Source organism: Dromiciops gliroides, chromosome 2 (genome assembly GCF_019393635.1).
Source record: "Dromiciops gliroides isolate mDroGli1 chromosome 2, mDroGli1.pri, whole genome shotgun sequence".
Taxonomy (NCBI): Eukaryota; Metazoa; Chordata; class Mammalia; order Microbiotheria; family Microbiotheriidae; genus Dromiciops; species Dromiciops gliroides.
The window spans coordinates 666,356,509-666,375,358 of record NC_057862.1 but is presented as its reverse complement, the minus strand read 5'-3'; the positions used below and the strand labels follow the sequence as shown (position 1 = coordinate 666,375,358).

The 18,850-nt window shown below is 47.9% G+C and overlaps 1 protein-coding gene across 2 annotated transcripts in view; it reads left to right on the top strand.

The window, feature by feature from the left end:
- Nucleotides 1-1,612: 1,612 nt before the first annotated feature.
- The window catches only part of TCF7L1 (transcription factor 7 like 1), a 232,773-nt gene continuing 215,535 nt past the window's right edge, over nucleotides 1,613-18,850 (top strand). For both annotated transcript variants that reach the window (XM_043984462.1, XM_043984461.1), the window contains exons 1-3: nucleotides 1,613-1,891; nucleotides 2,163-2,226; nucleotides 2,612-2,739. In XM_043984462.1, coding sequence (XP_043840397.1) covers nucleotides 1,613-1,891; nucleotides 2,163-2,226; nucleotides 2,612-2,739 — 471 coding nt within the window. The remainder of the gene's footprint in view (nucleotides 1,892-2,162; nucleotides 2,227-2,611; nucleotides 2,740-18,850) is intronic.

Sequence of the window (18,850 nt, the reverse complement as noted above, 5' to 3'; positions counted from 1 at the left end):
ACATGTTTTTACTAACTTCTAACTGGAATTGAACATCTTCAATTATGAATGTAGACAACAAGCCATTATTCAGAGAATGGGTTCATAGGCTTCACTAGATTGCCAAAGGGGTGGATGAGCACAACAGATTGAGCCCTTCTCACAGAAAGAACAAGGTATCCTGATTCCCCAAATCCTATTCCAGTTCTCTGGGCCCCACGGGTTCTTAGGCTGCTCCGCTAAATGTCCCTTTGGTTGATTGGGGCACACTGCGTTAGAATTAGTTATGGAAGGAGCTCTGTTTTTCCAAGGATGAACCATCCCATCCTTGGGAGAGGTGGGGGCGTGGGGTGCGTGGGTTGGGATGGGAATGGGGGTGGGGGGTGGAGCGTGTTCTCTGCGTGTCTTTCGGACCTTGTCCTTCTTGATCTCGAACTTTCTCTTATCCAATTAACTTTTTGTCAATAAACTGATGCAGTCCAAAGGTGTGGCGAGTTGGGTATTGAAGGGGAGTGTGTGTGTTTGGGGGAAAGCAGTATGGACGTAAGCTAGATTCTAAAGCGGGAGAGGGCAGACATTTGAAGTAGAGCACCTTCTGAAGGGAGGGCAGCTGGGGGTTTGGGGGTGGGACCCCCGCTACTCTGGCTCTAGAGTCAGACCGAAGCCAGGGTCCGAGGCTGCGTAGCCAGTGTGAAGCCTTCCCGCAGGGGGCAGTGCTGCCCACTAGGATGGAGCCAGAGCGGCCGCGGTCGGGCCGGCTTCGGGCCAGGGCACTAGAGGAGAGTTCCTTAGGGCTGGGAAGGAAGTCGTGGGAGCTGGGGGTGCGAGGGACTCTGGGAGGCTGGGGTTTGGGAAACTCAGTGGAGGGGAGGAGCGAGCCGGGGACTCGGCTGAGGGTTGACAGGAGCCGGGCGGGGGCCCAAGGGCTGGGGCCAGGAAGGTCCCCCGGATCTGGTCGGACCGTGTTTGAAGGCTGGGGCTGCCCCGGGAAGGGGGTGTGCGCCCATGCCGCTGGGCCGGAGGGGAGGAGTTGGGGGCCCGGGAGCGGGTCCCTGAAAGCGCCGGGTCCCAGCGTCCCCGCGGAGCCGGTGTCAGCTTGCAGCTGGGGCTCCTCCCCCCAGACCCGCTGCCCCTCCTCTGCCGTCCCCCCTCTTCCCTCCTTTCCTCCCTTCTGGCCCCTCCCCGGCCTGCCAGGCGCTGGGACACCCCGGTGGGGCAGCGGGCGGCGGCGGCGGCAAGTTGGGGAGCCCTCGGCGCGGCGCGGAGCTGCCCGGGAGCCACCGCGCGGAGACCGCTCCCCGGACCCCCGGCCCGGCTCGGCTCCCCCTCCCGGCCAGCCCCCGGCCCCCCCGCCCCTTCCCCCCGCGGGCCGGCCCCACTTCCCGCCGGGCGCCACGCCCTGTCAAACTTTGTTGGGAGCTGAGCTGAGCCGAGCGGAGCCGAGCCGAGCGCAGCGCAGCGCGGAGGAGCGCAGAAGGGGCGCCGAGCCCAGCGGGCGGGGGAGCGCGGCGGCGCGGGGCAGCCCAGCCGGCGGGGGGCGGCGGCGGGGGCCCGGGGCCAGGGCAGGCGCGGCGGGGCCCGGAGCCCGAGCGGCGAGGCGCGGCGCAGCCCCGGCCACCCGGCCGGCCCCACCATGCCCCAGCTCGGCGGCGGCGGCGGCGGCGGTGGGGGCAGTGGCGGTGGAGCAGGAGCAGGAGCCGGAGCCGGAGCCGGAGGAGGAGGCGGCGGCGGCGGGGGGGCTGGCGGCGGCGATGACCTCGGGGCCAACGACGAGCTCATCACCTTTCAGGACGAGGGCAGCGAGGAGCAGGAGCCGAGCAGCGACAGCGCCTCGGCCCAGCGGGACCTGGACGAGGTCAAGTCCTCGCTGGTCAACGAGTCGGAGAACCAGAGCAGCAGCTCGGACTCCGAGGTAGAGCAGGCCCGCCTCCCCGGTCCCCAGTCCGCCTCCCCGGGTCCTCCGTCCGCCTCCCCGGGTCCCCGGTCCTCCTCCTCGGGTCCCCGGTCCTCCTCCCCGGGTCCCCGATCTGCTTTCCCCTCACTCCCTGCCCGCTAACCCCGGATTCCTTGCCTGCCTCCCCCGGTCCCCTGCCCATCTCCCCCACCCTATCTCTCGGACCCCGGCACCCGGCCCGGCCCGCGCACTCTCTCACCCCGCGCCTGCCTTTGTGTCTCCTCCGCAGGCGGAGCGGCGCCCGCAGCCCCCCCGGGACCCTTTCCAGAAGCCGCGGGAATACTTCGCTGAAGGTATGTGCCCCCTCGTCCGGCCCCCGCCCCCCCCAGCTCCCGGACGCCTTCACCAGCTCCTTCCTGGGGGACCCCCTCTCCACACCTCCCTCTCCTGCCCCCCTGCCCACTCGGCTCCTTGACCCTGGCCAGCCCCTTCCCCTCTTTCCCTGCACTCCGAGCTCTCCCCGTACTCCTGGCTCCCGTATCCTCCCCTTAACCTGCCTGGCCTGGGGCAGCCCTCGCCCCTGCTCCTTTCTCACTTCGGGTAGGGATCGGGGTGGGCACCCTTCCTCGGGAGTCCTTGGCCTCTGCGCCCTCGCAGCGCCGCACCCCCAGCTTCCCTCCCCTTTCCCTCCAAGTTGGCCCTGCCTCACTCCGGCTCTCCCTTCTTGCCCCCCTCCAGTGAGGAGGCCCCAGGATGGAGCTTTCTTTAAGGGACCTCCTTACCCCGGCTACCCCTTCCTGATGATCCCAGATCTGAGCAGCCCCTACCTCCCCAACGGACCCCTGTCCCCCAGCGGCGCCCGCACGGTAAGCGGGGCAGTGGGGCCCAGCGGAGGGGGAGAGGGGAGGGGATGCGTGCTGGGCTGAGGGCGGTTCGTGCTCGCTCGCTAGCTCGCCTTTCCTGCAGGAGAGGGGGAGTAAGAGGAGCCGAGGGTCAGAGGGGGTGGAGTGGAGTGGGCCGGATCCTGCCCGGGGTCCTCCGGACAACTAGCTTGCAGAATTGCGTAGCTCTGCAATTGGCAAAGCCGGGGTTCCGGCTTTGGGCTCGGGGCTCTCCCCCTCCGGCCCCGCCGCGGTGTTGGGGAGCTTAAGGAGAGACACGTCTCCCTACCACAGCTCCCCCTTTAGGGGCTGGCCGCAGTTGGGGGGTTCTGTGCCAGCGGAGGGGGCGGGGGCCGCCTGTCTTTTTGCTCCCTGGAAGTCTTCGGAGTTTGTACAAAAGTGTGGTTGAGAGCAGGGCACGAGTGTAGGCTGGCCGAGTGTAGGCTGGCCGTGGTTGGTCTTCCCTTCCCCCCCCCCCCAACTTTCTGGGAAGACCAACTTTCTGATCGGCAATTTCTGTTTGCGGGAGCTCAGCTGCGGTCAGAGCCCCCCCTCGCCTTCTGCAGAGCCGCTGCACAAACGGCTTCATCCGCTACTCACCCCCCTAACTTGCTGCCGGCCTGCGAGCTGGCCTTCCCTCACCTTCCAGTCACCAAGCACACACTTTTTTATTTCTTACTTCTGGAGGGTTATTAAACACACCCATGCTGAAAAAGCAAACACTTACAAAACTGGAGCCCAACTCCCAGGGCGCAAACAATAGCAGCGGACCCGGCGCTCCCCCCTGCGCTCCCCCTGCGTGGGGCTGGGAGTCGAGGAACTTGGCGTTTCTGGGGGCCCCCTTTGTTTGCAGGTCTTTTCTCATTTAAAGTGAAGGGTCCGGACGCTTTCAAGCCCTTAATGGGCTTACATTGTCTGGCTCCTCATCATTGGCATTTAAAGAGGTGATTAAGCAAATTGCCTGAGCTGTGGTCTGGGTGCAAGCTGGGGAGCGGAGCCAGGGGCTTACCCCTGGACTCCTCCGGTCCTAGGGCCCAAATCCATCTCTCTGCAAATGGCTCACACCCCCAGGAGGAGGATTCTTTGTGTTCCTGAGCTGGCCCTGGATTCCTGGCGCGGGTGCCTCCAGCCCAACTGGGGGCCCCTCTTTTGCTGGAGCTCACACCTTGGCGGGCCCCAGCTACTTTCTAAGCTCCCCCACTTTAACCCGGATTTTGAAGGTGGGGGGAGGGAGGTACTGAGCTTCTGGAAACTTTTGAGTATTGCTCACTGAATTCTATTGAGCAAGCCTTTTGAAAGCGCCTACTTTGTGCGGGGCTCGGAGCTAGGTGTTATCAGTGCTGAAGTGGCTGTCGTTGCTGTCTGTCAGTCATGGCAATTTCACACCCTGGTCCAGTGAAGTTGGCTCTAGCACTACGTGAGGAGTAAGATAGTACCTCCCTCTGCTTCCAGCCTTCCTCTGTTGTGTAGGTAGCTAAGGCAGTGGAGGGAGTGCTGAGCTCCGAGTTAGGAAGACTCGAATTCAGATCCTGCCTCAGACTCACTAGCTGTGTGATCCCGGGCAAAGTCCTTTAACCTCTCTGTGCCTCAATTTTCTCATCTGTAAAACGAGGTGGCCGAACTCCTTTGCCTCTAAGGCTCCCTTCCCACCCACAATTATTGGCTTTATGATTTGTGGGTGGTTGAGAGGACCAAGGAAGGGGACGGATGGATGAGTTGGGGGCTAATAGCAAATACACATCCACCTTTGCATTGTCGCCTGATCCGGCAAGTAAGGGACTATCATTGGTGGATCAGTGCTGGGTCCAGATTCTTCCTTTGTTTTGGGGCTGCACTCTGTCTATTGTACTTCTCAAACAAAAGCCAGATGTATGACCTCTACTTGTTGCCTTTTCTCTAAAAAGAAAAAGAATGAAGAAGTCGGTGAGAAATGGACCAGCAATAGATCCCACTTTTCTTGAGGGTTACTTTCTAGAACTTAGGATCATAAATTTCCAGTTGAAAAGGAGCTCTGTCATGGCTTCCCCCCCCCCCCATGAGGAAACTGGTCCAGAGAGGCTGTGACTTGTCACAGGCAGTGATTAGCCATGCCAGAATTTAAACCCAGGTGTTCTGTCTCCCACTAGTCTCTCCCCCACCCCCACCCCCACCCCCATCCCACTGGAGCGTCACTTAACAAGTTACCAAGACACTTGATGTATTGATATTTGGAAGAGCTTTTATCAATTTGAAACTTGAAGAATGTTATTCGTGGGGTGGGGGATCTTGATGGACCTTTCTCATTTTTTTTTTCATGGTGTGGTGGTGGAGAGCATTGTTACTGGAGATGGGAGGATCTCTGTTAGCTCCTGCATACTTTCTGACCTCTGGGCACATTACTTAAATTCTCTCTGCCTCAGTACCCTTTTCTGTCAAATGAGAAGTTTTGCTCGGTGGCTTCCGAGGGACTTTTTATTTCAAAATTTCTGGTCCCATGATCCCATGACTTTTAACTGGGGTGAATCCAAACTGGAACTTACATCTTTCCCTTCCTAACTCAGCCCTCCTAACCCCCCCCCACCACAACAATCCCTTTCTGCAACTTTACCATTTATTTACCTTGACTTCCCACCCTCCTGCTCTGCTTCCTGTCCTGTATCCATTCAATTACTCAGTGTGTGTGTGGGGGTGTTTGGTGGTTTTTTGGGGTGGGGGGGGTCTTTAAATTCTCTCTTGGCTCTGTCTCATTTCTCCATTCCCTCTGCCACCAGCCTAGGATTGTGTCATTGTAGTCATTTAGTTCCCTAAAGTTCCATTACTTACCACATGTGCCAGGGGCTATGCTAGCCACAGGGGTTATAAAGACAAAAACAGACCCCAGCCTTCCAGAGTTTGTGTCCTGTTGGAAAATTACTGGCATTTGAGTAGCACTTGTAAGTTTGCAAAGAACTTCCTTCTCCTAAATTATCTCACTTGAGCCTCTGTAACAAACCTATGGATTAGGTACTATTAGGGTTCCCATTTTGTAGATGAGGAAACTGAAGGACAGAGAGGTGACTTGCCCATGGTCACACAGCTAATAAGTAATGGAAAAAAGCAGAATTTGAACCCAGCTCTTCCTGACTTACAGGCCCACACTTATCCACTTCATCAAGCTGTCTCTTTTAATTCACTTCTTTCCTGGTCAGCCTCTTTCCATCCTTTGCATTAGTCCTTCAAAATCATATATCACTGTTATCCCATCATTCATCTGCTTAAAAAAAAAACACCTTGGAATTGTTGCTAACATTTGAATAGCCCCTTAAAGTTTCATTCGCACAACAACCCTTTGAGATAGGTACCCATTTTACAGATGAGGAAACTGCGGAGAGGTTGTCTCATTCTGGCTATCAAGTGATGGCAGTGGAATTCCAATGCAGGTTTTTCCTGACTCAAGTCCATTGTGCTGTCCCCTAGGCCACTTAATTGCCTCTAAATAGGGTCCCTTACTGTGTATGGCTGAGGTCACCAGCCAGTGGGTTGGGACCTACATGCCTATGTATTTGAGTGCATAACCTGCCTGATCTCCACTTCCATCTGAAGAGATTTCTCTACCCTGTCCCTTCTCTGGGATTGGTAAGGATTTCCAGTGGGGTGGGGAGAGCCCCCTATCCTATTGTTACATTAAGGGATTTCACTGTCAGTCCCCTTCTCTAGCAGTGGTTTGAATAAGGGCCTAGATCAATCATCAATCAATCATCAAGCACTTACTAAGCACCTACTATGTTCTAGGCTGGGGGGGGGAATACAGTGACAAAAAAAGGAAAGATTTCCTACTCTGGAGGAGTTTAGAGCGTTAGCTAGCATTAGGGGCATCAGGAACTTCTTCTTTCACAAGGTGGCATTTTAGCTGGGCCTCAGAAGAAGCAGGAAAGCCAGGAGGCAGAGATGAGGAGGGAGAGAATTCCAGGTATGGGGGTAGCCTCCAGTCATGGAGGAGAGCCAGTGAAAGCTCCCAGAGTCAGGAGATGAAATGCAGCTTTGAAGAGCTAGGACTGGGAAGAGGAGAGGAGGCAGGTAGATCTAAGAATCAATCAACAAGCATTCATTAAATGAGGACTTCAGGATTAACAAAGAAAAAGCAAAAACAGTACCTGCTCTCTAGGAGCTTATAATCTGATCCAGTGGCCAATATAGGCATATGTGAAATAGATACAAGGTGAAATTCATAAATGACCCAAAGCTGGGATGGTTGGGGGACAGAGTCAGGATGCAAAATGACCCAGCTGGGCCCATGGAGCCCCCTCCTTCATCACTCATGCCCATCTGTCTTTACTCAGATGTCTTATGGTACTTACTTGCTGTATACACCTCACTTGGGACCCAGTTATGTACTGTTAACACTGCTTTTGCATGTGCACATGAGGGTTCCCCAGGGAATAAAGTTAAAGGCAGCTTGGTATAACAGAAGAGAGTGCTGGGTTTGGAGTCTATCCCTGACTCAGTTTCCTTATCAGTAAACTGAAGAAAATGGATGTGGTGATGTCTAAGGTCCCTCTTGTGTCCCTCATCCTACAAGTGCTTTTTTTTGGGGAGGGGCAGGGCAATGAGGGTTAAATGACTTGCCCAAGGTTACACAGCTAGTAAGTGTCAAGTGTCTGAGGCCAGATTTGAACTCAGGTCCTCCTGAATCCAGGTTCGCTGCTTTATCCACTGTGCCATCTAGCTGCCCCTTAACAAGTACTTTATAATAATTCAACTATTTGAGTGCCCATTTGGTGCCAGGATTAATTTAGAAACTTTAGAATTCCATCCTCATTGTAAAATTAATAAGTCAGGATCTGCTAAATTCACTGGTGTTGTTGGGGACTAGGATAGACATGAAATAAAGCAGTTGGTTTTTTCAGTTTTGTCTGACTCTCATGTCCCTTTTTGGGGGGATGTTTTTCTTGGGAGAGATACTGGAATGGTTTGCCATTTCCTTCTTCAGCTCATTTTCCAAATGAGGAAACTGAGGCAAATAGGGTGAAGGGACTTGCCCAGGGTCACACAGCTATAGTAAGTATCTGAGGCCAAATTTGAACTTTGCTCTTCCTGACTCCAGATCCAGTGCTCTATCCATTGACCCATATAGCTGCTGATTCACCTGATAGGAAGAAATAAACAGCTTTAAAAGAGCTTTAAAGGCTACTCTAAGAAGATTTGCATATAGGACTTTAATTGTGCTAAGTTCTCAAAGCCTCCTCTCATTCAAGCCTCACCATATTCCATCATCTGACAAAAGTTTCACAGCATGAGTGTGTCCCTTTTACTTGAGGAAACCAAGGGGCTAAGGAATTTGCCTGTGGTCCGGTCACACAGTTAGTACCGGAGGTAGAATTGGAACCCAAGACTGATTCTCAAGTCTAATAATTTATTATTAAAGGCTATTTCTCTGTCCCAACCTTGCCCCACTGACAAATGTTATAGTATGTCAATCAACAAATGTTTATTAAGCACCTACTATGTGCCAGGCACTGTGCTAAGCTCTAGAGATAGAAAAAGAGGCAGAAGACAGTCCCTACCCTCAAGGATCTTATAATCTAAGGGGTAGACATCAGGCAAACAATTATATACAAATTGAGGGGCAGCTAGGTGGCACAGTGGATAAAGCACCGACCCTGGATTCAGGAGTACCTGAGTTCAAATCCGGCCTCAGACACTTAACACTTACTAGCTGTGTGACCCTGGGGCAAGTCACTTAACCCAAATTGCCTCACGAAAAAAAAAGATTAAAAAAATTTAGGGGCAGCTAGATGGCGCAGTGGGATAGCGCACCGGCCCTGGAGTCAGGAGTACCTGAGTTCAAATCTGGCCTCAGACACTTAACACTTACTAGCAGTGTGACCCTGGGCAAGTCACTTAACCCCAATTGCCTCACTTAAAAAAAAAAGAAAGGAAAAAATTATATACAAATTAAGCTACAGGATGAACAGGAAATAATTAACAGAGGGAAGGCACTGAAATGAAGAAGGGTGGGGGAGGTAGGATTTAGTCGGGTTTAAAGGAGGGCTGGATTTCAGTTGTCTGAGGCCAGGAAAGGATTGTAGAGATTATCTGGTCCAAGATTTTCATTTACAGCTGAGTAAACTGAGTCTCAGGGAGGGGAAGCACCATTTCCCATAGTCCCAAGGCTGGTGTTAGGAGAAAGATTTGAATCTGGGTTTTCCTGATGCCAAACCTGCCACTTGTCCTTAGGTTTATAGTTGGGATGTTTTTCCCCCTTGATAAACATTATAGAAGGGACTTTGGACACCATCTGGCCCAGTTCCTTTATTTTACAGCAGGAGGAAACTGAGCCTCAGAGGTGAAGTGACTTGCCTGAGGTCACCCAGCTTAATAGTGGAGTCAAGTCAAGTCAACAAGCATTTTACTAAGAGGCCATGATGTGTCGGGCAATGTACTAAGTGCTGGGGTGACAAAGAAAGGCAAAAACGGGACCTGCACAAGAACCATGGTCTGATGGGGGAGATGATTAGCAAAGCACAGACCAGATTTTTAATGTTTTTAATTTTTATTTTTTGCGGGGCAATGAGGGTTAAGTGACTTGCCCAGGTCACACAGCTAGTAAATGTCAAGTGTCTGAGGCTGGATTTGAACTCAGTTTCTCCTGAATCCAGGGGTGGTGTTTATCCACTGCAGCACCACCTAGCTGCACCACGAACCAGATTTATACAGGACAAAATGAAGACAATCAACAAAGGGAAGGCACTGGTTGAGTTAAGGGGATCAGGAAGACCTTGCACAAGGTGGGATTGTAACTGGTATTGGAAAGAACCAGGGAGCCTGGGGGTGTTGGTGACAGAGATGAAGAGAGAATTTCAGGTATGGGGGGGGGTAGCCTTCAGTCATGAGGGAGAGCCAGTGAAAACTCCCTGAGTCCAGAGATGAAATCCAGTTTAAGATCAATTTGGCAGCTTAGTAGAGTATGGAGTGGAGTGGGGAGAAGAGACAGAGAAGTTAGCCAGCCAGCCGGTCAGCAGGCTATTGCAATAGTCCAGGTGTCAGGTGATGCCTTGTATCATGATGGTGACAGTGTCAGAGGAAAGAAGCGGGTATATACATGAGATGTTTACAAAGTTAAAATTGACAGACCTCATCAACAACTGGGATATAGGGGGAAGAGAGAGAGAGACAAAGGGAGAAAGAGAGAGAGGGAGACAGATGGGGAGAGATGGGGAGAGATAGGGACACAGGCGGGGCGGGGGGGGGGGGGAGACAGACAGGGAAAGAGAGAGGATGAGTAGTTGAGGATACCTAGATTTCCAACATGGATGACTAGGAGGATGGTGGTACCTTGGGTAGCAATAGGGAAGTTAGGGAGGAGAGGAGGGTTTGGGAGTAATGATAATGAGTTCGTCTTTGGACATGTTGTGTTTAGGACGTCTATGAGGTATCCTGTTCAAGATGTCCAATGGGAGGTTGGAGAGGTGAGACTGGAGGTCAGAAGAGAGGTGAGGGCTGCACAAAGAGTTCTGAATCTACATGGGAATGATAGTGGAGGAGGCAGGATTAGAACCAGGTCTCTTGATTTGTAGTGTAGTTCTTTTTTTTCCTCTTTTTTATATTAATTAAATCTTCTATGGCATAGCTAGGGGGCCCTTAAAGGTGGCCAGCCTACCTGTGGAAAGTTAATGATTGACTCCTTGGTGTATTTTAGGAGTGAAGTATGGTCTGGACAGTTAAAATCCTTTTAAGTTTTTTTTGTTGGCAACCTGAGTTAAGTAACTTGCCCAGGGTCACACAGCTAGTAAGTATCTGAGGTCAAATTGTCCTCCTGTCTCAGTGGTGATTTATCCATTGGGTCACCTAGCTGCCCCTAAAAATCCTTTAAAGTTAATAGTTAATAATCAAATACTCAGGGGGCGGCTAGGTGGCGCAGTGGATAAGCACCGGCCCTGGATTCAGGAGTACCTGAGTTCAAATCGGCCTCAAACACTTGACAATTACTAGCTGTGTGACCCTGGGCAAGTCACTTAACCCCCATTGCCCCGCCAAAAAAAAACACAAAAAAACAAAAAAATAATCAAATACTCAGCCAAAGTTAATTAGGTGAGCTTAGAATTAGGGTTAGGTGGTACAGTGATAAGACTGCTGAACTTGAATAGAGTCAGAAAGCTTTGAGTTTGCATATTTTCCCAATTGTTTACTAGCTGTGTGACCTTGGGCAAGTCACTTAACCTAGGGGCCTAGGATTTCCCATCAGTAAATGGGGATAATAGTAGCTGCTATCTCACTGGGTTGCTATGTAAATCTGTAAAGTGCTTGATTAGTCTTAAATCCCTACATAAACGCAAGCTATTATTAGATTGTAAGCATCCTAAGGGCAGGCTCTGTGTTTGATCTCATTTTTGTTAGTCAGCTCATCACCAATTTTTGGTGCTTTTAAACCTTGTATATCAGATTGCTCCTTGTCTTGGGGAGCAGGGAGGAAAGGAGGGAGGAGAAAAATTTGGAACTCAAAATCTTACAAAAATGTATGTTGACAACTCTCTTTACATGTAACTGGGGGAAAAATAAAATACTATTAAGGAAAAAAACCCCAAAGTTGTAGGATGTGAACTGTCATGGTTTAGTTAAGTGGAAGAGGAATGGTTCAACTCAGTACAAATAGTTTATGACTGAACCTAGTGGTTTCAATGTTACCATAGCTTTGCAGTTTATAATTAGAGTCAGTGTTACTACTGATGATCACTTCGGGAAATGAAAACTTTGTATTTGGTTTCCCCAGAAACTTAGGGTTAACCCCATCCTTGGATGGATCTATAGTAGCTACTGTGTTGCCATCAGCTGTTCTCTTTTTAATATTATTCAGATGAAGAGGGCAGACATCTGGCCTTGGGGTTGACCAAAACCCTGTGTTTGAATGGAATCTCTTAACATTTTAAGAACCATCTGATCCTGTACAGGTCATAAGCTCTCGAAACCTCTATTTCCTCATCTAGAAAAATGAGTATAATGCATATTGTGCCTACCTCACAGAGTTTTGAAGATCCAATGACAAACAAATGAGCCCTATCCTGGTCCCTCCAATTGTTAGTGCTCAACCCCCTCCCATCACTATATATTTTTTTTCAGATGCTTCCGGCATTTTCAGTAGACTGTTACTTAATACCTCTGACCTTGGGCAATTGGTTTAACCTTCCTAGACCTCAGTTTCTTCACTTGTAATAGGAAGGAGCTGGCCTAGAAGGCCTCTGAGACCCCTTGCAGCTCTAGATCCTAGATCCATGATCCTAGAATGAGCCTGTATTGTGGCAAGGACTCTCATGTTTATATTCCTATCCTGGTGCCCAACACAGTGCCTGGCATGAAGTAGTTACCTAATAAATCTTTGGTGATGTGGGCAAGTACATAGAGCACTAGGTAAATGCCAGGGTCTTTTCCCAGAACAAACTTAATCAGTTTTTTTAAAGTCAGGGACAGTTGTTATCTCTTGCCTTTTTGCAGTACTGAGCTCTCCCATATCTACCATGCAAATGGTCCCCGTGGCTCACAGGACAGTCCACAGCATCAGTAGAATGTTAGTGTTATTTAAATAAATAAGTAATTTTTTTTATTCTGAATTATCAAATAAAATCAGTGTTTCAAATACAGCAGAAAACAAAAGAGCATTGTACACGAAACTGAGAATCTGTTATCTGTGGCCTACTTTGCCTTTTAAATAGATAATAAATGCAACTTGTCTGTGAGAATATCGGTATTAAAAGATAAGCTGGTTAAAGAAGGTTCCAAAGGTAATATGTGGCCAAAAAGAAGTGGGTTGGTCACATAGTGACAGTGATGGATAACTGGTGGATACTGGTACCATGGGATGTCAAGAGAACTTGAGGAAGGCCCCATTGTAGGAGCATCTGGACAAAAGTGGCCAAGGATGGGTAGGGCTGGATGGGAGGTGATCTACATTGGTGGAGGGACCTTGTTGAGATCAAAGATGGATTGTTGGGGCAGCCAGGTGGTGCAGTGGATAAAGCACCAGCCCTGAATTCAGGAGGACCTGAGTGCAAATCCTGCCTCAGACACTTAACAATTACTAGCTGTGTGACCCTGGGCAAGTCACTTGACCCCAATTACCTCACCAAAAAAAAAAGTGTGGATTGTTGTGTTGGTGTGTATGACTTCTGCTGGGTTTCCCATGAGTGTATTTTATAAAATAGTCACTATTTTTAAAATTCTGGGCCAACACCTGAAGCACACCCCTCTGTCATTTGACAGAAAGGAACGCAAGTAAGAAATTCTCCCAAAACTGTTGTTTATTGAGGATTTCTCTGGCTGAGGAGGCCCCACCTTTGAGGTCAAGTGTGCAGATGTGCTCTGGGGCCAAGGGAAGCCTTTTCTCTCAGCCTTGTGTAAACAAACTACTTTGGGGAAAATTCTCTTACTCTGTTTTTTAAAGTCTAAATATATCATTGTTTCCACTTCAGTCCAAATATAACTCAGGCTTTAATGTGGGACCTTTACATGAAATGGCCTACAGGGAGAATCCCTGCCCAAATGGCTGGAGAAGTTGGGGTTCTTGTGCCTCAGGCATCTTTCAGGTGAGGGTGTGGTTAGGGTGTTACTTAAATTTAAAATCCCTTTTCCTTCTTTTGGGGGTGGTATAGAGCTGCAGTCTAATCTAGGGAGAGTGGGATGGAGATGATAGTATGGCTTCATTCTCTGATGATTTAACTCAATTTAGTTTGATAACAAGCATGTACTAAGCACCTACTATATACCAGGCACTGTGCTGTTGGGTCCTGGAGACACAAAACCCAAAATGCAACCAGTCCCTCCTCTTAGTGCCGCCCGAAGGAAGCACCATATTGCAGAAAAGCAAATGCAAACTATACACAAATGCAAACTGTACACAAAGAAAATACCAAGTAAATCAACCTGAAAGTATTGGGGAGGGTGTAGCTTCCAGTAGGTGACACTTGAATTGAGCTACAGATTCAGGAGAAAAGAGAGCATCCCAGGCAGAGGAACCAGCAACCCGTGTGAAGGAAGACACATAGGGAGTATGGGAGCAGCAAGTCAGCCATTTTGGCCTAAATGTGCAATGGAGGAGAGGGACTAATTGAAAAATAGGCTTAGAGAGATAGGTTGGAGACAGATTGTGTAGGGCTTTGTATCAGATGGCACTTAATTAATTTATTAATTAAATTTTTAAGTAAGTTCAATTAATTGATTGATAAACTAATTGGTAATGTAAATTATTGATCCCATTAAATGCCAAAGGGAGAAGTTTGTATCTTCCCAGAGGCAAGAGGGAGCAGCAGAAGCTTCTTGAGCTGGAAGAGTGACAAGGTCAGACCTGTGCTCTAGGAACATCTGTTCTGTTTGGCGGCAGTGATAAGGATAATTTAGAGCTGGAAGTGAAGGAGGTTGCTACTGGGTTAGTCCACGTGATGGGGGCCTGGAGCTAGGGTAGCTGGCCCTGTGAGTGGAGAAAGGGGCACAGATATGGGAGATAGGCTATGCAGGTAGAATCCACAACACTTGGCAGTTGATTGGTGATGGGGTGACGGAGCTGAAAATTCAAAGATGATTCTGATGGTATGAACCCTGGTGGGGGGTTGGAAGGAAGGGACGTCCTGACAAAAATGGGGAAGTTATGAAAGCCCTTGTATAGGACAAGGGCTCATCACCTTTTTCTGTGTCTTGGGGCCCCATGGGAAGTCTGAAACCAGCGGATGCCTCCTTAGAATCCTGTTTTTAAGACCTATTTGTACAAAAATATTTCTAGCAGCTCTTTTTGTGATGGTTAAGAATTGGAAATCAAAGGAATGCCTATCCACTGGGGAATGGCCTCAACAAGCTATGGTATATGATGGTGATGTAATATTATTGTGCTATAAGAAATGACAAGCAGGATGATTTCAGAAAGGCCTGGAAAGACCTTGTATGAACTGATGTTAGTGAAGAGAGCAGAACCAAGACAACATTGTGCACAGAGACAGCAATATTGTTTGATGAAGAACTATCAACTATCCTCAACCATACAGTGATCCAAGACAATTCCAAAGGATTATTGATGAAACATACTATCCACCTCCAAAGAAAGAAACTGAAATGATAAACAGACTGAAGCATGCTATTTTTCACTTCTTTCATTTTTTCTTTTAATCAAGTTTTCTTGTACAAAATGACAAATATGCTATTGTTTTACAGAAAAAAAGAATGCATAAATAAAACACAGGATTACAAAGGAAAATAGTCATATTGAAATACCAGTTATAAAAATATTTTATTCTAAATTTAATTTAATAAAATATTTTAAAAAATAAGTTCAAGGATTGCAAGTTAAGAACCCCTAGTTTAGGGAGAAGATAAGTCCAGTGGGAGATTCTTGAAGGAGAAGCTAGCCTGGAAGGGAGAAATTTGAATCTAAATTTTTCCATAGTTTCCAAAGCTGAGTCAGGAATAGAAAATTAGGAACAAAAAAAAAAGAAAAGAAAGGAAAAGAAAATTTAGAATAAAGATCAGCACAATAGAGCTGGACTACACTTCATTTCACAGGTGAACCGGAGGCCCTTAATTTAAAGGAAGTTAAGTGACTTGTCCAAGATCTCATAGATATTAAGCAGCAAGGAGTGGGGTGGGATCTGACTCAGTCAAGTGGTCTTTCTCCCAGTGCATGAAGGATAAAAATTATTCAATATGATTAATTTATTAGAAAAAAAACCATGCATTCCAAACCATCTATCATAGCTAATTCAAAGAAATAGCTACAGTGAGGATATTGATAATGGGGCCTTTAGATTAACTGATTAATTAAAAATAGTGATCACCATAGAAATTGGAATGTGGAAAAAGCCAGAAGATCTCAAGGAGAATCTTGTATTTGCCTTCAGCTAGTACTTGGTGAGGGGCTGGCGGTTAGAGAAAGCATTATGAGATAAGGAGGCTGGACTGAGATTGTGGAGGGCCTGAATGCCAGCCTAAGGAGTTTATCTGATTTTGGTAGATTGTGGGGAGCCACTGAAGGTATAAGGTATCACCAATGGTAAAAGCAAATGGTGGTATTTGGTTATGTTTGGAATTGACAAGTCAATAATAGCAAAAGGCTCAAAAAGTGAGGGATTGTAGGATATAAGTAAAAAAACCACTACCCATGGATCATGGCCAGGTAGAGATGTAGGTAACACCAAAAAGAGGTCAGAAGGATGAGCAAACTATGGAGGATGGAGAAGTGTCAGAAGTCAGTGTTTAAGGGAAAAGCAGGTGTTCCAGGGCTGTGAACAAGTGGGAAGGTAAGAATAGGTTTGTAAACCAAGATGTGGAGCTCAGAATTTGATATTTGGAAGGGGTATTGAAGTATTGAAGAATAAAGCGGTCTTGTCAAATGGGTGTCTGAATGGGTGCAGAAGAGAATTATAAGGGGCACATTCTCAAAGAGGACCCGGACAGTGGGGTGATGTCATGACTTGCACTGAGTCCAGTGGCAAGTATATATCAGGATGACTGGAGATGGCCCCGGATGTTTTAAGGCAATTGGAGTCATGTGACTTTCCTAGCTCACACAGCTACTCAGTGTCTGAAGTGAGGTTTGAACTCAGGTCCTCCTGACTCCAGGGCCAAGTCAACTAGCTGCCCCAGTTGAGGAATATTAGTTGGGTAATCAACACAGTTATTGATATCACTATGCCTGATAGCAAAGAATGAGGTGCTGCTACAGAATCCTAGCTTGTTGTTGAGGTTGTAGAGTCTTAGATGTGCCTTGTAGAGTCTTGGTATGTGCCTTTGCACATACCAAGCGCTTACAAGTGGTTTTTCATTCGTTCATTCATTCATTTTTTTCATTCATTCAGTCATTCATTCCATAGTTTTAGGGCTACAAAGGACCTAACAGGTCATCTAGTGACAGATCTTTCATTTTACAGATGGGGAAACTGAGGCTCAGAATTTAAATGACTCTCAGAGACATGTCGGTACATATAACAATACATGGGGAAGCAGAATCAGCTCCAATTCAGTAATCTTAACATGGCATTGCTCCTATCATGAATCAGAGGGAATGTGTCTGGGATAGTGGGTGGTGGTGATGAAGAAGTAATGATAAAGGATGTTAATGTAAGGCAGGATGAATTTCAGAGGACGAGTGAGGGATGGGAATAGGGAAGCCAAGGAACTTGCTGGCCCAACTTGAGTGACTTTGGAGAAGTCATCCTCTCTGGGTCTCCATTAAGTCATCCATAAATGACAGTTAAACCGGATGGCCTGTGGAGAGGCTCCAGAGTAAGGATCCTGTCATTGTGCCTCCTCCCTCAGGGGTGAATCTTGGGGGAGTGGAGGAAGCTTCTCTGTTGGAGAGGGCTGCCCGAGGCTGAAGTGGGGGAGGGTGTCTGGCTGTAGCACTGTGAGGAAGTGGAGGGGAAAAACTCTAGGGTGGAAATTTGCTCAGGGTCCATCTCCTAGTTGCTTGTTGCTTTGGAGAGAGCCAGATCCTGGTAACGTTTTGGGAAGGAATTGTACCCAGTTCTTTTGTCCACCAGCATCATGTGTCAGGCACTGGGTTAAGATGTGGGGATACAAAGAAGGATGACAATTCTGGTCCTGCCTTCATGAAGTTCCCATTCTAATTGGGGGGCCAATATATCAATAACCAGCTACACCTGAGATACATACACACAATTTAACTAGAAGGCAATTACTGTCCAGGAGCCATAGGATCCTTGGACTGGAAAGGACAGAACAAAATTGGCTCAGAGAAAGGCACTGATGCCCAAGATAAGCAGGGAGAGAATATGAGAGACCTCACATTGGCCTGCCCTCTGTGACTTCAAATCACCAGAAGAACTTCAACCCGGGCTTCTGAAATCAGCTGTGTAAGTGCTTGATGAGTGACTATCCATGAATAATCATGGAGAAAGGAGGGGCAGGGGAGGGAACCAGCGTTTACAAATATCTCATTTGATCTTCTATGAAGTACTTTTATTATCCCCTTGTACAGTTGAGGAAATGAGGCAGACAGAGGTTAAGTGATTTGTTTGGGGGTCACACAGCCAGCTAGTAAAGTATCTAAATCCAGATTTGAATTCAGGTTTTCCTGCCTGCTGGCCCAGTGCTCTAACCACTGTACCACGTAACTGCAGTCTGAGAGGTCTGCAGAAGGACAATCTCTTCATTTTTCAGAAAGGAAGAGGAACTCAAATACCAAAGACCAGCTCAGTGAATAAGCTTGACCTGGATTCCTGACCAGTTATTAAAATTATGGTTAATGAATATAGAAACAGAGGAATGATGTTGTTTATGAAGAAACCAAGATGGCTTCATGAAGAATGGAAATCATGTCAGACCTCCTTTCTTTTCCATTTTGAAGGGTTAATATTCCTAGACAGATAAATGGGGGCAGTGCTAAAAACAAGGCATTCAATAGTCTATCCGTCATGATTGAATGTGGAGATGGCAATTCAGTGATGTACATACAGTCTAGGGAACTTGGGAATTGAGGGTTGAATGGCTGGTGTCCATCGATGAAGACTGTCTTTACATCTTCCTTTTATACTTAGAAGGCAGCTAGGTGGAAAAGGAATTTAGAGTACCAGGCATGGACTCTGGAAGAATTCAAAACTGGGCCTCAGACACTATCTAGCTGTGTGACCTTGGGCAAGTCACTTAACCCTATTTGCCTCAATTTCTTCACCTATAAAACGAATTGAAGAAGGAAATGGCCAACCACTTCAGTTTCCATGCCAAGAAAACCCCAAATGGGGATGGATGCAGAGATTACAGTCACTACTGAACAAGAATGGTTATTTCTACTTAGAAGGAGGTCTCTAGTGGATTCAGTTCAACCAGCATGTAAGAAAAAAGTAAGCTTTTACTGAGTTCCTGCCTTTGAGGTGCTTGCCTTCCTTTGTCATTGATGAGTTATAGACTTAGAAGAAGACATTCTTATGGAATTTGTCACCATTAAAGTCAATAATGGTTCCAAAGGTAAACCCCCCAGGCATTTTATGGAGAGATTAGCTCTTTTCTCTTTGAAAACTGAGGGAGACAGTTGACCATTTTGCAATGTCTAAGAAACTGTCTTTTATGTAAATTGTTTTTGAAGGTTGCAAAGCAGATTTTTAAAACCATAAGTCATTAGAATTTAATTTTTTTTAAAAAAAGC